Source organism: Marmota marmota, unplaced genomic scaffold, assembly GCF_001458135.2.
Source record: "Marmota marmota marmota unplaced genomic scaffold, marMar, whole genome shotgun sequence".
In the NCBI taxonomy this organism is placed as follows: domain Eukaryota; kingdom Metazoa; phylum Chordata; class Mammalia; order Rodentia; family Sciuridae; genus Marmota; species Marmota marmota.
The window spans coordinates 4652649-4673426 of record NW_025999969.1 but is presented as its reverse complement, the minus strand read 5'-3'; the positions used below and the strand labels follow the sequence as shown (position 1 = coordinate 4673426).

Sequence of the window (20778 nt, the reverse complement as noted above, 5' to 3'; positions counted from 1 at the left end):
TTTTTTTTTTTTTTTTTTTTTTTTTTTTTTTTTTTGGTGGAACCCACTGGCAAAGTCATAATATATTTCTTGGTATTATTAGTTTCACATGGTAATATTTACTAGAACATCAAAATATCTGTTTATCCATTTCAACTTAACAATTTCAAATTTACTTGTGTCTTTTCATTGTGAAAAGTAGGTATATTTATAGGTCTATTACCTTTTTGTAATTATGAGGAAACTGGGTCCACATGTGACCTGCTTAAAATCACTCAACTAGAAATAAGATGCTCAACTAATTTTCAAAAGCAAGTCTCTCTCATTAAGTCAACCTTTAGAGAAGTAAAAATTTAAAATGCAACAGAATAGTTTTCATAACAATTCAGAAGAGAAAAATGAATAAGTGAATTTTTAAATCATGCATATTTAACAACATTCAAAGAATCATCACCAACAAAATAAGAGCAAAGATACATAAAAAGCAAACTCAGGTTTTTATGATTTTTTATTAAAGATAGCTATGTAAGAAAACTCAAGCATATTATTTTTATTTATAAAGGTTCTGCTGCATAAAATACATATGAACTCTGTAGAATTCTTGTTATCACTGGTATCTGATCTTTGTGGTAGCTGACAACAAAATAAATGCAGGATATATATATATATATATATATATATATATATATATATACACACACACACACACATATGACACATGTATACATGTGTGTATATACATACACATGCAAAAAAATTGTAATAACATTGAAAAGAATTGGAACTTACTGATTATAACTGGAACTTACTAATTTCAATGGATCAATGCTATTTAAAGTTTCTTCTATTTACATCGATTACATGAAAATATACTCCCTAAGAAATCCCTATGGTCTATTCCCTACTCTTCTCCTTCAAGGCTCTAAGTGTCACCTGAGAGTAGGACCTTATTGACCATATACACACTATAGAAAGCCACATCCCCTTCCCTCTTTCCTTTGGCAGGTTGTTCACTCAACGTATATCACAATGTATATAATTTGTTCACGTTTACTAGTCTACCAACTTGTAAATTCCAGAAGGAAAGCTGTCTTTATTTTCAATTATAGATTTTCTAGTACTTAAATAATGCCCAAATAGGAACACAAAATATTTCTGGAATGAATGAATCATTTCTTCCTTTATCTCCCCCAACCAGAAATTTGGAAGAAAGCAAGACCACAGATGAAACCATATAAACAGCTCTTTTCTATGGCTTTTCCTCCTTTATACTTCTTACAAGAGAATTCAGACATATGGACATGTAGACTAAGTAACAGAAATGACCATGCACCCAACAGTTATCAATTCACAGCTAATCTTATTCTCACCCACGTTGTCATTCAGAAATTTTCTACTCTTATTATTTTGAAGCAAATATCAGACACTGTTACATTACATCCCCCAATACTTCAGATCTTTCTCTAAAAGACAGGACTCTTAATTTTTTCTTCAATATATCTATACTAATATCACCACACCTAAGAACAAAACAGTAATTCTATGATTTTATTAATTATCTGTCCTTATGTAAATATTTGGATTAAATGATATGTCACTCACCTGTCCCCTATTATCGCAGTCTGCAACCTACTTTTAGTGTCACTTCTATGTCCAGCCCTGAGTTTCTTTGCAATCTACACACTCTAGAGTACAACACCTATGTACATATGCATCCCTAAAATTACCCACAAGAGAAAACCTAAGGATTTTTGTTGTTACTTTTGTTAGAAGGATGTTGATGACCAACTTGGATCCACAGTGACCAAAAAGATCCTTAAAATATCAGACTTACTCATTGCAATGCAATGTTTGTGGATAGAGGGGGTGGGGGAGGCAATAAAGAAGGTCCAGCAATGTGTTCCTGGGATAACAAGAAAATGTAGACTTCTCAAACAGCATTCCTAAAAAAAAACTGCTTTGGGTTTTGAGACAAAATTAGTAGTTAAAAGGATTTCCAGGGCTTCAAAGTGTAAGCCAGCAGAAATCTGAGAAGTTTGAGTTGGGCATTTTGCATTAAAGTGCCTTGGTTCCTTGTAAGTTGCAAAGCGCTCTATAGGCTCTGGATAAATGTTTATCTACCACAGAAACAATTACTGAATTCATGAGCTTCCTTCTAGTGCATGAGTGCAATCACAGCTCCTACCTGCACTTTGAAAGCACCATCATCAAGAGGTGGTGGAGGAGGAAAGTTTCCAGAGCCAGATGGAAGGGCACCAGGATCATCTAGAGGTGGAGGTGGTGGTGGGAGAAAGTCACCTGCAGAAAGGAAACACACACACACAAAGTTAAAAGGGATGCAATTTCATAATACTCTTTAAAAATATATATTTGCTGACATTTTACTCTTTCATAATTGGCTTTGACACATAATTTTTTTGCCTTGTATAGCAATTATTCCCTATCTTAGCTCTCCTCAGTTTAATTAATAGCCTTAACTTTCAGAGGGAGGACAAGATTTGATATTTAGAAGTGGCATAAAAGCTAGTCTAGAGGGGTCAAGTACATTTAGCAAGAGCAGGGGATGTGCTTGGTTTGGGGGATGAGGTTACTAAATTATATAAGACATGGAGCTTGCCCTCAGTAAATTTTTAATCAAGTACAAGAGGGAAAAAAAAAAACATGTATACAAGTAAGAATGATACAAGATACAATTTATGAAGAGTATAAATAAACTTCTGGAAATTAACATAAAATGAAACTTATATCCAAGTGGAGGAACAAGGGAGGCTGACTGGATCCTATAATTGCCCTGCACGTTGTGGGTGTAGACAGCAAGTCCACTCTAGGCAGAAAAGGGGATATAGACATACAAGGAAAAAAAATTCAGGGCATAGAGAATAAAAAGTAAGGTATAATCTACCAAAACCACAGGAATATAAAATAGTGTTACTGGGTGATAAAAATTAGAAAAGTGATGAATAACTAAGTGGGATACAGATGGAGCAGAGTGTCAATTTTATCATGCACCCAAGGAATTCTGAGGCAGGAACACTTGGTTACAATATGATTTACTAAAGTTTAAGTATATGCAAAACAGATGAGGAGAAATTGGAATAAGAAACATCTGATTTAGAAAATACAATCCAAGAAGGAAGTAATGAGGCTCAGGAGACTAAGAAATCCATCTCTGACCAACAAGAATGGTGGTTGAAACACCAGATCTCATCTCTAAAATTTGAGGTACAAACATATATCCAAGAGCTGTACAGCTCATAGTATAGAATCTCTTAAAATAGATTTTTCAAAAAAAAAAATTACTGGGAAAACAGAAATTTCCTTTTTAAAGTCTTTCTATTTTTTCTCTTCCTTTTAAAAATAATGTTTTTGATGTGTTGGGGAAGTATTCTCCTCTATTTATAGATGAGTAGCATATCCTTGCATTTCAGCTTTTCAACATTTAGCTGTAGGGCAGCAGTCTCCATCATTAAAATGAGTTGCTTTTGTATAGTAGCAAAGTATCTCAACTTAGGTATTTGGAGAAAGAGTATAAGAATGGTAAAAGGGACACCATGGAAAGACAGTGAGTTTGGTTGTTCTGACACCCCTTTGAAATTGTTCACTTGGCCTTCATTAGCTTTATAAACAACACTGTTAGAATTTGAAGAGTAGCTAACAGCTGCCAAGTCTAACACCCAGTGAAATTCAGTCATCTCCAGAGTACTAGTCTCTGACCATGCACCAGGCAACGTAATAAGATAACTTTCATACACTACCTCTCATTCACAGGACACCCCCCACTACAGGAATGGTTCCCAAAGTTCAGAACTCATCAGGATCTATGAAAGGTCTTGTTAAAATACAGATTGCTGAATGCCCTCTTATAATTCATCAGGTTCTGCTATGTTATACAGAATCATCACACCCTCTGATAATATCAAAATTAAAAAAAAATCCTGGGATAGTATTATAAAACAAAGGTCAATAAAAGTCACATGAATGATCCAAAATGTAATAGCAAATTATGTGTTGGAATGAAAAGTACAACTGCCCGTCTCTGAGGTCCCTTCCAACTGTATTCTTCTTTGCCCTATTTTTGTAATAGGACATAAATATTGTGAATCACAGATTGATGATAGTCTTGGGAGGGTGAAAAGGAAACAAGAATGTACTTTTCAAAAAGAAATAAGTTGAAAACAACAGTGATCATAATTCCAGGCAACATAGATAAATTTTTAAAATCCCTAATGATAATCTCATAATAATTATCTTCTTTAATTGGATCTGTTATTAAGTCAGACAGAAGTTTTCAGCTCTTCAAGCTCAACTGCCAAAGACTTCTTATCATAGCTTTTAAAAACTCCCATTTTTAAAAGATATGGAATAAAGGGTAAATAACTAGGAAACTGATACAAAATGAAAGAGGGAGAGAAAATGGGTTCTTTGGAACAAAGCGTGAACTACTGGAGATAGCTCGGGCCTTTCTATCAATGATGCTTTTCTATTTTTATCTCCATTTTTATTTCCTGCTAACTATAAAATAAATTGTTGATTTTGATAGTACTAATTTCCTAACAGACAATGCCATTTAAAAGAGGGACTAAAATTAAGATTAGTGATGACAAAGAAATGAAAAATGTTTGAGGTGATAGAAATGCTAATTATCCTATTTTGATCTTTCACACACATATGTATGTGTGTGAAAAACTCTTAACTATCTTAAATCAAACTGTTATGAGAATTCTAACTTATAGCTCAAGATTTTAATAGACAAGTGTTATTTGTGTAATGATGTGTATAGATATATGTATGTACTATCAGGAAGAAACTTTGGAATGGATTCCCAAGAAACTGACAATGGCAACTTGCCTCTAAGAAGCTGAATTTTGCAACTGAGGAATAACAGTGGAAGGAAAATACAAACTTTTAACTTGTCAATTATTTTATTCATTTGTATTTTTTCCCTCCTATTGAGCCAAAGGGGAGCGCAGCACCTTGTCTTTTGCCCTTGAAGGGATCTAAAACTTGCATTTCAAGCTTGGCCCCCAGCATTCTCGGGGGGATAAGAGACAGCCCTGAGTTCCTTGGTACAGCAGTTCAACTCTCCTTTGTAGTTTTCAAATAACCCAAACATACAAAACAGAGATTTTCAGTACCTAGAAATGTGTTATTTCTAAATGTTCAGTCGATAAAGTTTTCAAACCCACCAGGAAATGCTGTAATATGACAAAGGCTAAGAGAATAATTGAGGATAACTGCCATTTTATCCATCACTTCTCAGCCTTCTCAACCCATTGACTCCAATGGTTGTAACTAAAAATATGAAAAAAATTGCTCTGGTTTAACCAGTTTGTTGTATCTATTAAGAGACAAAGTCCTTTCAATGCTCTTTTCCCATCCCACTTCTGTTGGTTTCCCTGACAAGGGAGAGGTTTGCTAATCCAATTGATCCAGACACTACTGTAAGAACCTCAGTTGTATTTCACTTTTATCTTTTGAGACAGAGCCCCGCTATGTTGCCCACCTTGGCCTTGAACTTATGATCCTAGTGCCTCAGCCTCCTTAGTAGTTTTGATTATAGGCATGCACCACTGTGCCCTGCAGATCTGTTTAAGAAGTACCCAGAAAGGGCTCTTTCTTATACTTCTTCAGACCTATGCAACATCTGGTTCCCAGGAAAGCCAAGCCAGCTATTGTTGGGAATATTTTTGTTGACCCCAAATAGGTAGATAGGGGTCTCAAGCCAGATCCTTTAGGGATGCAGCTCACTGAGCATAGAGGCTTCCAAGATATAGTGGTGAGAAGAAGAGATGGGATAAAACATCTCTCTGTTCCTAAAGCCAAAACCTGCATACCATCTCAGTACAACCACAGATCTCTGTCCCAGAGGGAGATCAACACTCAAAGAGCTATTAATAAAGCAGTGCCTAGATTCCCCTTTTACTCCTGTTCTTTGAGTGTGCAGTTACTGTGAGTGTTCTCTAGGAGAAGTGCTCACTATCAGGGAAAGGCTGGGCATTCCTGGTTACCTGTCCTCACTGCCACCAAAACAGCAGCTCACATCTCTTAAGCAATGCACCCTCCCTGTGAACTAGAAGTTTTGTGACCTTTACATTTAGTTTTCATACATACATCTTTAGAAATTCCAAACTTTTATTATACATGACTATGTATTAGGAGAAGTAACCTTTCTATCATTCTTCCATTTTTATTTCCTACTGTTTATCTAAAAAATAAACTGTTGATTCTGATAGTACTTAATTTCTAATAGACAATGACATTTAAAAAGGACCAAGATTAAAAATAATGATAACAAAGAAATGAGGTGATAAGCTAATTATCCTATTTTTGCTCTTTCCTACACATGGACATGTACAAAATGTCACATTGTACATTACTATAAATTTGTACTATTATGTCAATTAAATATAATAAATAATTTTTAAAATAGTGATGAAACACAGAATTGATGATGGTATAGGAAAATCAGAACTCATATATTCCTAGCTAGAGCCCAAGTAATATTAGATAAAACTTTCTTCAAGAAAACTTGCCAGAGGGTATCAAATCCTCAAAAATGTTTATGGATTTAACTCAACAATACCACTTTTAATAAATTATCGTACAAAGAAATAACTGAAAATTGTGCACAGAAGCATGTTATGGAAGCTTCATCACAACACAATATAATAGAAAAATCAGAATGCTCATCAATATGGTATTTGTTAAAAAATATATTGCATCTGATTATACAGTGGATAATTACGTAGTCATCCAAAGAATGAAGTTCATCTACATCTGTCACCTGTTTATTCATTGAGTACCTTTTATGTGACAGGTATAATTCAAGACACTGGAGGAGAAAAGAACAAATAAAAATTAATTAATCAATAAAACAGAAAGTGTTGCCCCCAATTACACCGTAGCAGGAGGAAAAGGATGATTAAAAATAAATAAATAAAACATACTGAATAGCAAATGGTGATGAGCACCATAAAGAATTCAAAACAAGGAAGGGAGACAGAACTGCTAGGGTGGTAGTAGGATGTTGCAATTTTAAAGAAAAGTGTTGAGAAATGCCTCACTAAGGTGGTATTTGGGCAAAGACTTAAATCTAGTGAGGGAGTGAGTCATGGAGTATCTGGGGGAAGAACATGAAAAACTGATGTATTATCAAGTGAGGAAAAAGTGGGCTACTGAATAGCTTATAATATGGACTCAAATTTCTATAAACCTTTATATTAACAGAGATTGTCTATCACTTATGGTATAATAAGTGTTGTTTTGAATTGCTTTTCCTTTGACTTAATTACTATACAATAAATGTGAATTACAGCCAGGCATTATTTTTTAAGAATCAAAAGGAAGATACTTTGAAATGAATTGCAGAATCTAGGCAAACCCAGTGTTTAATTTTAATGCATCACTATATTTACCCAAGCCAAAATTTAATGTGCTGTCATCTTTCTAAATAACTTAGCTTGAAATGCTCTTTGAGATTCTCAAATTAAAAGCAAGAATTATTATCTTTAAAGTGGATGACGTCTCTGATTTTAAATCGGACAATTTCACTCCATTTTTAGCTCACACAAAATCTCTGGGACTTCACTGAGTTCAACAGTCCTCTTCAATGCAGAAGGGAATTAAATGTACAAAGGGGAAACACCTTAGTGTATCACATCTATGTATACTGTATTTCTCTATCACATAGTGCTTTCCATTTATTGGATAACAGATTCAATGTCTCAGTCAAAAACATTGAATGTATTTCAAAAAACACAAAGGGAGGGGAAAAAAAAGGAGACAAATCTGATTCTGAAAATGGACTAGAACCAAGTAGCAAAACATAGTAACTGCTATTCCAACAACAAATCACTTCATATTTTTGGACTTCCCAAAATGAGCATTCAAAATGGATAAGGCAATGTGTTGAGCCTGATGCATCAATCCTGTAACAGCTACTGAGATATCATCAGCCCCCGTAAAAAAAAAAAAGTGAAATTCTCCTCATTTTAAAACAATGAATTAAAAATTTAAAAAAAAAAATCATCTTATGGACAGAACAAAAGGCAAGATCCCAGAGACACAAACTCAAACAAAACATAATTTACTACTCAAAAAAGAAGCTGCCAAAGAAATACCAGTGTCCTGACAGAATCTTCTGAAAATATCCCTTTGATTTAGAGACAGGATATCACCTGGTGGGGTCCATTGAGGACAGAAGCTTACTTCCCTTCAAAGATGGCCTGGAGCTAGAGGTTGTGTGGTTTCACAATGAAGCACTGTAAATGGATAATTTAACTTATTTCAATCCCTGCTGTAGAAGGCTGTAGAGCGAGCCATCCTCATCCAACGATGGATGTTGTCCAATGATAACACATTGCTCCTCCCTGCTTTAGCTCTAGTATAGCAGATATTCTGCTCTTAGTTTTTAATTGTGTAGCTCTTGGTTTCTCCTGCTAGACTATCATCTTTGAGATCAGGCTTCTTATTGTGCCGATCCCTACCTAGAGCACATAGAACACATAGGAGATGTTCAGCATATAGTAACAATATTATCATTATAAATTATTAGTAACAAAAATATATATAAATATGAATTATATATGAATTAAACTCTGATAGAATGAAAACATGCACTTTTTCTATAGTTAATTGGTCCCCTTTCCTGTTATTGACATAGAGTAGTACTGAAGACCCATCAGAACTAAATTACTGGTGGTTCATAGATATTCCATGAAGCTAATGTGGTTTATAGGTGTTTTAGGAAGCTATTAACTGGACAGGTAATAATATCAGTCTTAAAGTGTCTGTCTAGTTGACTTTTGTTGTTGTTTGTGAGTTTGCAAATTATCTTACAGAGAGCATGGTTTCAAAGTACAGTAACAAAGTCCTCATCCCCAAGTTACCCTGTGATGAGGCAGGGGGGCACCCCAGTCTCCTGAAACTTGGTATCCACTTCCAATGTCCTGGATTTTTCTTTAGCAATGGAGGACCTGATAGATTTAATAGTATCTACATCCCACAGGGTATCTATAAACTACTCCAAATTCTTCAGGAATTTTTGAATTAGCTCTCAACTTCTGAAGTAGAGATGGGAATGAAGATGGTACAGGAACACAAGGGAGGGGAAGTGAGATACATGAACACAATCTCAAAATGTTGAGGTTGAGGTGTTGAAACCATCTGACATTAAACAGAAAGTATACAGCAGAACTTTCTAGGGCATTGTCTTCTACAACATACACCCAGGCCCCACTCTAAAATTCCTCAATCAGAGGCTTTGTCTAATTTGGAAATTACACACAGTATCTTATAAAACTCTCTGGATGCTTCTGATGTGCAATCTGATTAAGCATCATTGACTACTGTGATAAACAAAGACTGAACAATTACCCAAGATTACCAATAACTAAGGAGGCATGACAACTATATGCACCCTGTGATTCTGGACAGGATTCCAGAAGAGAAGAGAGATATTAGTAGGACAATTGATAAAATGTGAATTAGTTTTATATGTTAGTAAGTAATATTGCATCGGTGTTAATTAGTAGAGTTGGTAACTCTACTGTGGTTATATAAGAGGTCAACATTTAGAGAAACTGGGGAAACATTAAATGAAAATTCAATGTTTCTGTAAAATCTGAAATAATTTCAAAATGAAAAGTTGAAATTTATTTCAAAATGTTAAAGAAAAATAAGTCATTGAACTAGTCCAGTTACTTCATTTTATAGATGGGGAAATTCTTCACCAGTGACGTAAACTGGAAAATAGAAACCTACTATGACCCCAAATCTCCTCACTTGTAGTTGAAGACACATTTATCCCAGTATGTGGCACTTTTAGTATGAGACACCAAGACCTCTTGGGAATGATGAGGAAAACTGCTCTACCTCTTAACTTCAGAAGGCTGAGAAGAAGAAGAAAAGAGATTCTTACTCTTTAGGAGATTTGCCACCTATGAGCAGTAACTCACAAAATATCTTCAACAAAATCTAAGGTGAATGCAGCATGGGTAGGCCAGAAATCAGAGCTCAATGATTGGCAGCAATAAGATCCCACAGAACTTCCTAATCCCTTAGTTTTGAGGCCTATTCCCCTGCTTCCAGAAAATTCCCCAGGGCTAGAATAGCTACCTGAGGCTAGGGACCTTCTGTGATTTCTCCAGTCTTCATCTTTTATGCACTTTGAATTCTTCTTGCTGCAAAATGCTTGTTACTATTTATATAAAATGATGCCAACCATTACTCACTCTCCTTCAACCCTGCCATTTATTTCATCAAGTCTGAAGCTTAGCAAATGCATAAATGCTTTAAAAATAATCAAATAGAGACACTCATTTCATTTCAAGGTGGTTGTTTTTTGGCATGTATTTTTCCCCCCACAGGAATAGTGGAGCTGACAGGTACTTGCTCTAAAAATTTACTTCACCACCTGCTAGCTGAAATATTGCTTTCATGGATTTATATTGTATTAAAAGGTCACTGGCTGTTTAAGTCTTAAACAGTTTTAATCATTCTAAAAGTCTCTTAACAGTAAGAAAAGGAAGCTCAGAACAAACAGCAGCAGGGACTCTAATTAAAAGGGCCAATTCATCTAATTTTATTTGGGGTTAATTATTCAGGATTCACTCTTTGATGTGTAAGGAATAGCAATTAGTAATTTTAGTGATTTGAGAATCATTGGAGGTGTAATCAGTTAAAATGAGTGAGTGTTTACAACACAAGATGGTGAATTAGTCTCTCTCAGCTGGAGAACAGGAACATTAGGCTCCAAGAGATCAAGGCTAAGGACTTCAGACCCTAGTGATAATAGTCACTTCAAAATAAAACACATGTCAACAGCCATCTAGCACTCTGTTTACTCTTAGCTAAGGCAAGTCACAGAAGCTTCTAGATTTTACTGTCTTTAACCAGATCTTCATTTTTGCTGCTGTCCCCAGCCACTTTCCTCTATTTGGCTCCTGCCACCATGGTAACCGTAAATGTGTTACATCAAAAAAGCAATTCTAAATGGATATACCATCTATAAGCAACATAAGACCCAGAGTTGTCGTGGAGCTCATTGATTGCATGTCTCTATTTACTGACTGTTGGCTGAGCATCTCCAACTGAACTATATACCCTCTGCTCAAAACTGAATTCAGATATGCTAACCCACCACAGATCTGATGACCCCTTGCATCCTCTATTTTTCTATGTATCTTCTCACAATTCTCATAATCGAAAAGACTGAAAACGCCTTTCGTTTTGTCCCAATCATCTACACTGAATACAAAAAGGCCATAATAAATTATACCATTTTTTTCCAATTCTTTTAACTGTTCTTCATCTCCACTGCCACTAAAGTACTTTATACATATTCCTTATACCTAAAGAAATAGCTGAAGTGTGTCTCTGTTATTCCTAACCTTTCCAAAATGCTTCCTAGTCCTTTTCCAAGCCCCCTATACACTGTTGCCAAATTAAAAATTTCAATGACTCTCCACCCATCGCTTCTAAATAGTCAAAATAATCTTGAAAAAGAACAGTATTGGAGGACTCCTGTTTCCTGATTTCACAACTTATCACAAAACTACAGTAATCAAAACAATGTGGTACTGGAATAAGAACAGCTACCCAGACCACTGAAATAGCAAAAATAAACCCTCCCATATGCAATTATACTGAAGTTTTAGAGAATTAATTTTGAGGAATACTTGAGGCCCATAAAGGACCTGCTTGTTACTTTTGAGATTTGACAGGATCTTATTTTGGATGGAAGGAATCCGATAACTGAATGAGCTTCCTATGAGGAAGTAGAAACCTAACAAGTTCTTTTCCCCATTACTGATCTGACCAGTATGCATCTTTCAAAATAACTGCTGTAAACAGTAGCTCTCAAAGTTTTAAATTTCATAATATTTACCTTTTCTTGACACATAGCATCAGTACATATTTATGGGTTGTAGTATAACAATTTGATAAATATATACAGTGTACAATGACCAAATCAGGTTAGATAGGATTTCCATCTTCTCAAACATTAATAATTTCTATGTGCTCAGAAACTTCATTTTGAAATATATCATGGGTGGTTGTAAACTATAGTTACCCTACCATTCTATGAAACTCTAGGGACTAATTTCTCCTTTCTAGCTGTGGTTTGGTGTTCCTTATTGACCCTCTTCCCAGCCTGGCTTCATGATCCTTCAATCTCTAGTAACTACCATTTCATTCTACTCTTCTATGAGACTGACCTATTCTTTTTTTTTTTTTTTTTGGCTTCCCCAAGTGAGTGAAAATGTGGTATTTATCATTCTGTGACTCATTTATTTTACTAAATGTGATGACCTAGAGTTCTATCCATCTTGCTGCAAATGGTAGTATTTATTCTTTTCTACGACAGAGTAGTATTCTAATATATTTAATAGAATAATATATATGTTTTCTTTAACTATTCATCCATTAATGAACACCTTGGTTGATTCTATCTCAGCAACTGTGAACAAAGCTGTATTAAACATGGGAATACAGGTATCTCTTTGATATAATTGCTTTTTTTCCGGTGGATATATACTCAGTAGTGATAGATAAATCAAATAGTAATTCTATGTTTACTTTTTTGAGGAATATCCATACTGTTTTCCATAGTGGCTGTATTAATTTACATTCCTAATGGCAATATGTAAAAATTCACATTTTTTTCTAAATCTTTATTGCCATTTCATTCATTCTTTCATTTTTGTTTTTTGATAGTTATTTTAACGGGGGCAAGTTGATATTTATTTCATTGTGGTTTTGATTTTGCATTTCCCTGATGATTAGTGATATTGTGTATTTTTTCATGTACTTGTTGGCCATTGTGCGCATTCTTTCAAAAAAGGTATATTCAGATCATTTTCCCCATTTAAATTGGATTATTTACATTTTTGTTATTCAAGTTCCTTGTATATTCTGGATATTAATCACTTCCAGGTAAGTAGTTTGCAAATATTTTCTTATTCTACTGGTTGTCTGTTCACTCTGTTGCTTCCTTCTTTGCTGTGCAGAAGCTTCTTAATTTGATATAATCCCTTTTGTCTATTTTTGCTTTTGTTGCCTGAGCTTTTGGGATCTTGTCCAAAAAAAAAAAAAAAAATCTTTGTATAGTCTAGTGTTATCCCTATGTTTTCTCTAGTAGTTTCAATATTTCAGGTCTTACGTGCTGGTTATTAATCCATTTTGTATTGATTTTTTCTTGTGATAAAAGGTTAAGAATCCAGTCTGTGTATCCAGCTTTCCTAGCACCACTTACTGAAGAGCCTTGTCTTTTCTCCAATATATGTTCTTTACATCTTAATAAAACATCATTTTGCTGTGTGTGCATGGAGTGATTTCTGAGCTCTGTATTCTATTTCATTGGTCTACACCGTGGTTTTTATGATTTTACTTGCTGCTTTGGTTACTATGGCTCTGAGGTATGCTTTCATGCCTCCAGCCATTGTTTTTCCTCAGGATGCTTTGGCTATTCTGGGACTTCTGTGGGTCCATGTGAATGTTTGAGATTTTTGCTTTTTATTTCCATGAAGAATGAGTTTGGAATTTGGAAGGAGGTTGTATTGAATCTGTAGATTGCTTAGGATAGTGTGGTATTTTACTAATATAAGTTCTTCCAATCTTCGGATATGACTATCTTCCCCTTTTTGTGTGTCCTTTTGACTATTATTTCATTGGAGTTTTATAATTTTCATTGTAGAGGTCTTCCATTTCCTTATTTAAATTTATTCCTAGATATATAATGTTTTTGTAGTTGAATGAATAGGATTGCTTTCTTGGTTTCTTTTTCAAGAAAGCTCACTTTTGCTAAACCATAAACCCAGTAATCTGCCAGGCTACTTACTCTGGTTTCTTGGGCCCTAAGAATGTTCTCTTGCCTTTCTCTCCATCTGGACTTCATTCCCCACTGATTTTTCATATCTAAACCCAAGTTTTTTGGGGAGGTCCAGGTCATCTGCCACTCTACACATCTGTACTTGGTTTTCTCCAAGGCTGCTTCTAGCCCTATATAGTGTTTTGAAAGCATCTATCATGGTGTATCCTGCGGAAAATTCGTGAGCCATTGACTTCACTGCACAATGCTCCTCGAGGGCACACATCATGTATGATTCTCACTCAAACCCAACAGCACCTCTTCCAATCAATGTCAAGAATTGAGATGAAGACGAGTTGAGAAAAATATTTGCTAAGTAAATGGACACATGGGTTCTTGATAATATAACACACTGAATCCTAACCAAATAAATAAGTCTTTAAAGGAAGAACTTAAGAAACAATTTCAAAATGTGTGTATGTCAGGGAGGAGAGAGAGTGAAAGACTAAAAATAGAGACCCCAGGAGATGATCTCTACCAAAGGAGTACTTCTTTATATATCCAAGTCACAGTCAGATGACATAGATATATAAAAATATATATATTTGTTTTATATATATAATATATATATATTCATATATATATATAACAAACAGCCTAATGATTTTAAAAGATATCACTTCTAGTCACACCTGAACCATTTACTAGCTTTATGAACTTGGGCAAATCATGGAATTTCTGAGTTTCAATTTCTTTGTAAAATGAGAATAATAGCAACTGATCTTTTACCCACCCAGGGTTGCACAGACCAAGATAATAATGTCCTGCATGTATATAAATTATTTTCTATCGGGAGTTGATCCTCTATGTAACTTAATTGTAACTCCTTCATAAACATTTAGAAATGCAAATATAAAATGTAGTAGATATTTACTGAGTATGTGATATACTCAATATGTCTTTTTTTCTTATTCATTTATTTATTTTGTTGAAGCTTTAAAGCTACACGCAGTAGTTGGACTCATCCCAACAAACACATAGATGCTTGGAAACTGATTTCAGTTCATGATCCCAGCCTTTCCCTCCTATCCTCCCTCACCTCTCCCCTCTCCCCTTCTCCTTCCTCTACTCTACTATATTTCCTTTTGCTCATCAATTAATTTGTATTTGATTTGTTCTTTATGTTTTCCTACCTTTCCATCCCCCTTTCCTTTATTTTACTCTAGCTCCTGCATATGAGAGAAACATTCATCCTTTGAATTTCTGAGTTCGGCTACTCAATATAGTTCTTACACCACCATGATTGCAAAGAGTTGAGGGTCAAGGCAAAACGAGAGAAAAAGCAAAAGAGCATAACTAAAAAAATAGCCAAACAAAGTCCTAGCAGCCAAATAAACAAACAGTGTGTTCTCCTGGAATGTTTAGAGATCTTGGAGAGCGACCATGTACAGAGCCCTGAAGCGGTTCTAACTTGCCACATCAAGCTTCTGCAACTGATTCACCCAGCCTTGTCCTGGGTCAGAAGGATGGCTAGGTCACTTTTTTTTTTTTTTATCTTAATGGACAAACTGTTCTTGAACAATTTATAAGACATAAACAAGCTATTGTGACATACAAATTAAAGAGACTAGTTTTGTCCTCAAAATCCAGTGACATAGCCAAGTAAAAACAAACAATCACAACCAGGCAATCAGATGAGCAAACATACCCCAGTGCCCTTTGCTTAGTTTGCAAGGGTTTTTCTTTGCCCCATACCCCCACATCTAAAAGAGTTAAGTCCCACATCAATAGAAAGGCTTAAGAGGCCTCAAAAATCCACTGGATGCTCTGTCAACAAAGAATTCAAGTTAAAATAAAAAAGTTCAAAAAGTAAGAGTTCTCTTGAAAAATCAGGTTTTGTCCCTAAGGAGGCTCTCCAAGAAAAATGTCATTCCTTGTATTTCATTCACTTTGCTTCCTTCATTTCCTCAGATTAGGAGGCTGTGATGGAAGACAATCCCAAATTGCAAAGACTGGTGACATGTTCTGGGCAGAAGTTCAGGCACCTTGCTATTTTAGTAGACCTGATCTGCCTGCCCGGAGTCATAATTTAGCTGAGTGAAGAACCCATTCCCTCCTCCTGCTTCATTTGGCCAGCTGCCTCTGAAGGTCTTCCATTTCTGAGTGCAATAGATTTATTGCCCCCTTGTACTCCTCCAATGGTAGTTCCAGTCCTCTGAGTTTCAAGTTCAGTGAGCTCAGCCTTGGCATTCAAGGATTTCCTTATGTCTCATCCTTAAGAGCATTTGTCCTGGGCCCATTTGCCAAGGACATGGTGGCAGTTTCCTTCCTGGCACTTGGGTCTGTGATATTATGCTGATTGCTATAAAGAGACCCATCCTTTCAGTGGAGCTACCTCTCCAAGTCCTACTGGCACTTCCTTGGCTTAGCTGACACTAATGGTACAACTTCATAAATTCACAGAATAATCAGCTCAGAAGGAAACTACAACAGAAGAGGAGGGTTCACCAGTCCAAAGGGCAGCAAACGCTGACCAATGGACCAAACACATTCACCTTCTCTTGTGACTAAAGTTTAATTAGAACACAGCCGTGATCATTCATTTACTTATGTCTATGTCTATTTTCATGTTCCAATGACCAAATGGAGTGGTTGTGACAATTGCATGGCCTTCAAAGCTAAAGATAATTACTTTTGGGACTTACAGACAAGTTTGCTGAACCTGATATAGTCCACAAAATCATTACACAGATAAGAAAATTACGATTCAGTAAGTCTGTACATTGTTCTTAGGGAGTAAGAAAATTTTTTGAAGAAAAGTGCCTTGAGTAATGTTGAGCATTCAGTGCTATACACAGTAAGTACTAGTTCTCTCTAGTATTTGACAGGAAATCTTACATTCCTGTCATTTGGAACTGTGCTGAAATGATTTTTTTTTTTTCCAAAGACAACATTGTCATCCTTGAGGAATTCATTTTCTAAAAGGGAGAACAGATATATAAACAAATACTTTCATCATGTGTGTTAGTTTTCTATTGTTATTGAAGCAAATTACCGAAAACATCATTGTTTAAAAACAATGCCAATTTATTATCTTACAATTCTATAATTCAGAAGTCTGTCATGGGTGTCAGTGGAATAAAATCACATCTGCAGGGATGACTTCCTTTCTGGTGTTTCTACAAGAATCTCTTTCCTTGCCATACTCAGCTTCTTAAGGTAGTCCTCATTCCTTGGCTTGTGGCCCCATCCCCCATTTTCAAAGAGAGACAAAGCCTCACTGAGTTTGTTTCTCATCTCTCCAGACTCCCTCCCTTTCTCCCACTTCTACTTTTAAGATGCTTGTGATAACACTGCCCATCCCCTATACTCCAGGATAATCTCCCTACCCTTGGTTGGCTGACTCACAGCCTTAATTCCACCTGTTCAATAAATGTCTCCCTCCCATGTACCTAACATGTTTACAGGCTGCAGAGATTCGGGCACAGCATCTTTTCAGGCCATTATTATGCCTGCTACAAAGTGCCATAAAGGAAGGAAGTCTTCACAAAGTGCTAGAAGGTTCAGAGGAGGAAGAATTCATCAGTGTGGGGCAAGTGGAGACAAGAGCAAAAAGCTCTCTATTCATGTATGTTGTGTCTGGAGCGCCCCATAATTTTCTAAGTACTTCAGCATATTTATCTAAATTTAAGCCTATTCCTTAAAATAGTTTCATTTTGTAGTAAACATATTGTTCTTTTCTTTTTATAACTATCATCTTCGTACCACATTTAGGGGGGGAAAAATCTCTATTAGATATTAGGTTGAGGAATTTCAGGAAGCAAGTTTGACTTAGTATTTTAACTAAGCTAGTTACGAACTCTCCCATGGGATTGCTTTTCTTAGCTCCACTTTATGGATAAGGAAAATAAGACTCAAAAAGATTAGGAGGCTGTCCATGGTGGCCTACACCAGAGCTAAGGCCTGGAGAAAGTGCATGTCTTTGAACCTTATAAAGAGAACTACAAATGCTAGTCCAGGGCTCGTGTGATGGTTTACATAGCAAGACCTTAAAAAGAAAGGTGATATAATCTATTATATTGAAAAACATGAATGTCAGGCTTTAGCAAAAAAGGGTAGTGATCTACACAGCATATGCCTGAGATGACAGAAATCATTTGAAATTTATTTAGCTCTTCAGACAAAAATATAACTGATGTTAAAAGAAAGTTATGAGCCTCTGCTGTTATGATACGCAAAGAAAATTAAATATTGTTTGGAAAATTGTAAAAGTTTCACAGAAACATATTAACAGAGGCATATCACTAGAGTATAACTTCATTTACAAATCCTCAGGCTTAACAGTGAAAACACAATAAAAATTACCTAATTTGAAAATCTGAGAGTGCCAAGTAACTGGAAGTATTCAAGTAGAGGCAAGAAGATTACTTCACATGAATATTATAAAAGAGATTCAAGCTTTATGTATGCAAAGAACCCATTTAATGGCCTTAAAAGGCCCTTTCAACACCAATGGTTTATGATTCTATGACTCAAAGTGCAAGAGCCAATTAATGGCTATAAGAGACTCAGAATTATTTTTATTGCGAATAGTAAGAAAATACCCCCAGATGCCATGACAGGGCAGTTACCCTAACTGCAACAGGCACTTATTGGATTTTAACATAAAAAAATAATTCTCTAGGCAAGATCAGGCAAAGGGCAACCTGAAATGTAGACAGTATCAATAACTGACCCTAACTCCCACATCTTGCTGCCACATTGAAAACTGAGCTTTTAATATTCAGAAATTCCAAAAGAATGACATTCTAACTGCTATGGCCATAATTCTCTCCAGGTCAAATGAATGTTCACACAGCAGTCTAAAAGGGAGTACCTAGAATTTGAACCCTTGCAAATTCCCCCAGGAATCCCTAAACTTGCTGCATGGAAGTTGACTTACAGGGTGTGCAATGGCCTTGTAGGAAGGTCTGAAAACAAGTGAGAATTGTCTGACCCCACCATTGTTAACTCAGATGGACATGATGCAATGATATTTCTGAAATGAAAGGTATACACATTTCCACCCTTTACAATAAAAACCAAGTAGAATACCAAATTACCAAGACGGAAAATTCCCACTGTAAACAACCAGAGCTATGCAGAAGAGAAAAACAAGACATCTAGTCACAGGAGCTCCAAGCCCTCCTATTAAAAGAAAATATACACACATTCCCACGCAGAACCCTTTCCTTCTGAATAGAACTAAAGGTGCAGGAAATAGTTTGATAGAGACATTATATTACTTAGACAAAACTGAACTAGATTATGTGTTTGTTTATTAGCTTATGGCTTTAGGCACATTGTTCTAAACTAAGAGCTCTTGACATGAGCCGACACACACATTCTTTGGAATGAAGGCTTTTGTGATAGTATTTTATGGTACTTAGGCTCTTGAAAAGGCTTGTGAAAGCAGCCACACAGGAGGATTAAACCCAATCTTTGGGGCCACCTCATTAAGAGGGTCCGGTTTATTTCACACAGACTGAGCTAGGACATGTGAGCTTTTTTGCACATACCAAATGGCCCCAACTTATTCATTGTGGGATTTCTCATATTAACCCCCCACCCACTCGTCTTAGTCACATGCCAAATACCAGATCCTGGGTGCCAATGGATGAAAATGAAATTGGGTACTCTAGAAATGGAATTCAACTAGGTTTCACGTCTGTCTGAACATTCTCCTGGCTTTATTTCCATTTAAATCTTGGTTAGGGACATTCTTAAAATAATGTTCCCAGAGCTTATCACACCATGGTTCCATATTATACTAATTCAGTAGAAGATTACCACATCCACTTGGGTACTAGTTTTCTGTTTTGTCTTTTTTTCCTCTGAAATTAGACCAGTCTGTGTAACTCAGTCTCACCTCAAGCTTCCCTAATTTTTAAAGACTCTGTATCTCAATTTATACCAAACCAATATGGGTATAAATATGGAAAGACCACACATTTTTAGAAAGAACTCCCCAACAACTCATCCAAGTACTTAACAGCCCTTGTTTCTCTGATATTTAAGGTATGGAACTATAGAGTGCCTCTTAATCCTATCATTAATGAAACAGGTATAATAAGTATTGATATATCCTTTTAGTCAATAAGCGTATGTTGATTAATGCCCACATAATCATTTAAAACCTTGGTACCTCAATGTTTCATCAACTGTCAACGTTTTAAAGGAAAGATTCTTTGCACTCAAACTTATAGAAACCAATGAGGCACACTTCAATACTTCATCTTTTTTTTTTCTAAATCACTTTTAGAATTATTTAGACCAACAATGTACAGTAGAAAATTTGCAATTTTGAAAATGTTCTGTACTGTCCCAATATTTGCCATTTATGGCTATTGATAAATTGAAATGTAGCCAGTGAATGACAGGATAACATTTATTATTTTATTAAATTTTAATTGATTTAGATACAAATTCAAGTAGTCATACATGGCGACTACCATATAAGATCTCACAGATTTAGTCATGTTACATACATATGATAATTCATTCCACCCCATTCCCCAAAAATAATTCTGCTATAAAAGCCAGAGATCCAACTTCATCTCTTTTTAAAGAATTCAATTAAAAAAATAAACTTGATAAAGATTTTAGATTAAAAGCTGCAGGACTGGGGCTGTAGCTCATCAGAAGTGCACTTCCTGTCATGCATGAGGCACTGGGTTCGATTCTCAGCACCACATATAAAATAAATAAATAAATAAAAATCTATCAACAACTTAAAAATACATGAAAAAAACTGCAAACATAATTATATAAATATATTTCCTTTTGCTTACATAGAATAATGTATTTTACTTAAATAGAATAATGTCTCTGGGGTAAAGAATCAGGCCTACTTACTCTCAAAGCCCCAAATCAAATACTGTTGTAAAATCCATTTAATACAAGGGACAGTAATTACGACAATTTTCTTGGTATAAAGTGTAATAATGTAA

The 20778-nt window shown here is 35.5% G+C and overlaps 1 protein-coding gene across 10 annotated transcripts in view; it reads right to left on the bottom strand.

Moving 5' to 3' along the window:
• The window catches only part of LOC107154372 (LIM domain containing preferred translocation partner in lipoma), a 608084-nt gene that overhangs the window by 368399 nt on the left and 218907 nt on the right, over positions 1–20778 (bottom strand). For all 10 annotated transcript variants that reach the window (XM_015499986.2, XM_048804054.1, XM_048804052.1 and 7 more), the window contains one exon: positions 2165–2277. In XM_015499986.2, coding sequence (XP_015355472.1) covers positions 2165–2277 — 113 coding nt within the window. The remainder of the gene's footprint in view (positions 1–2164; positions 2278–20778) is intronic.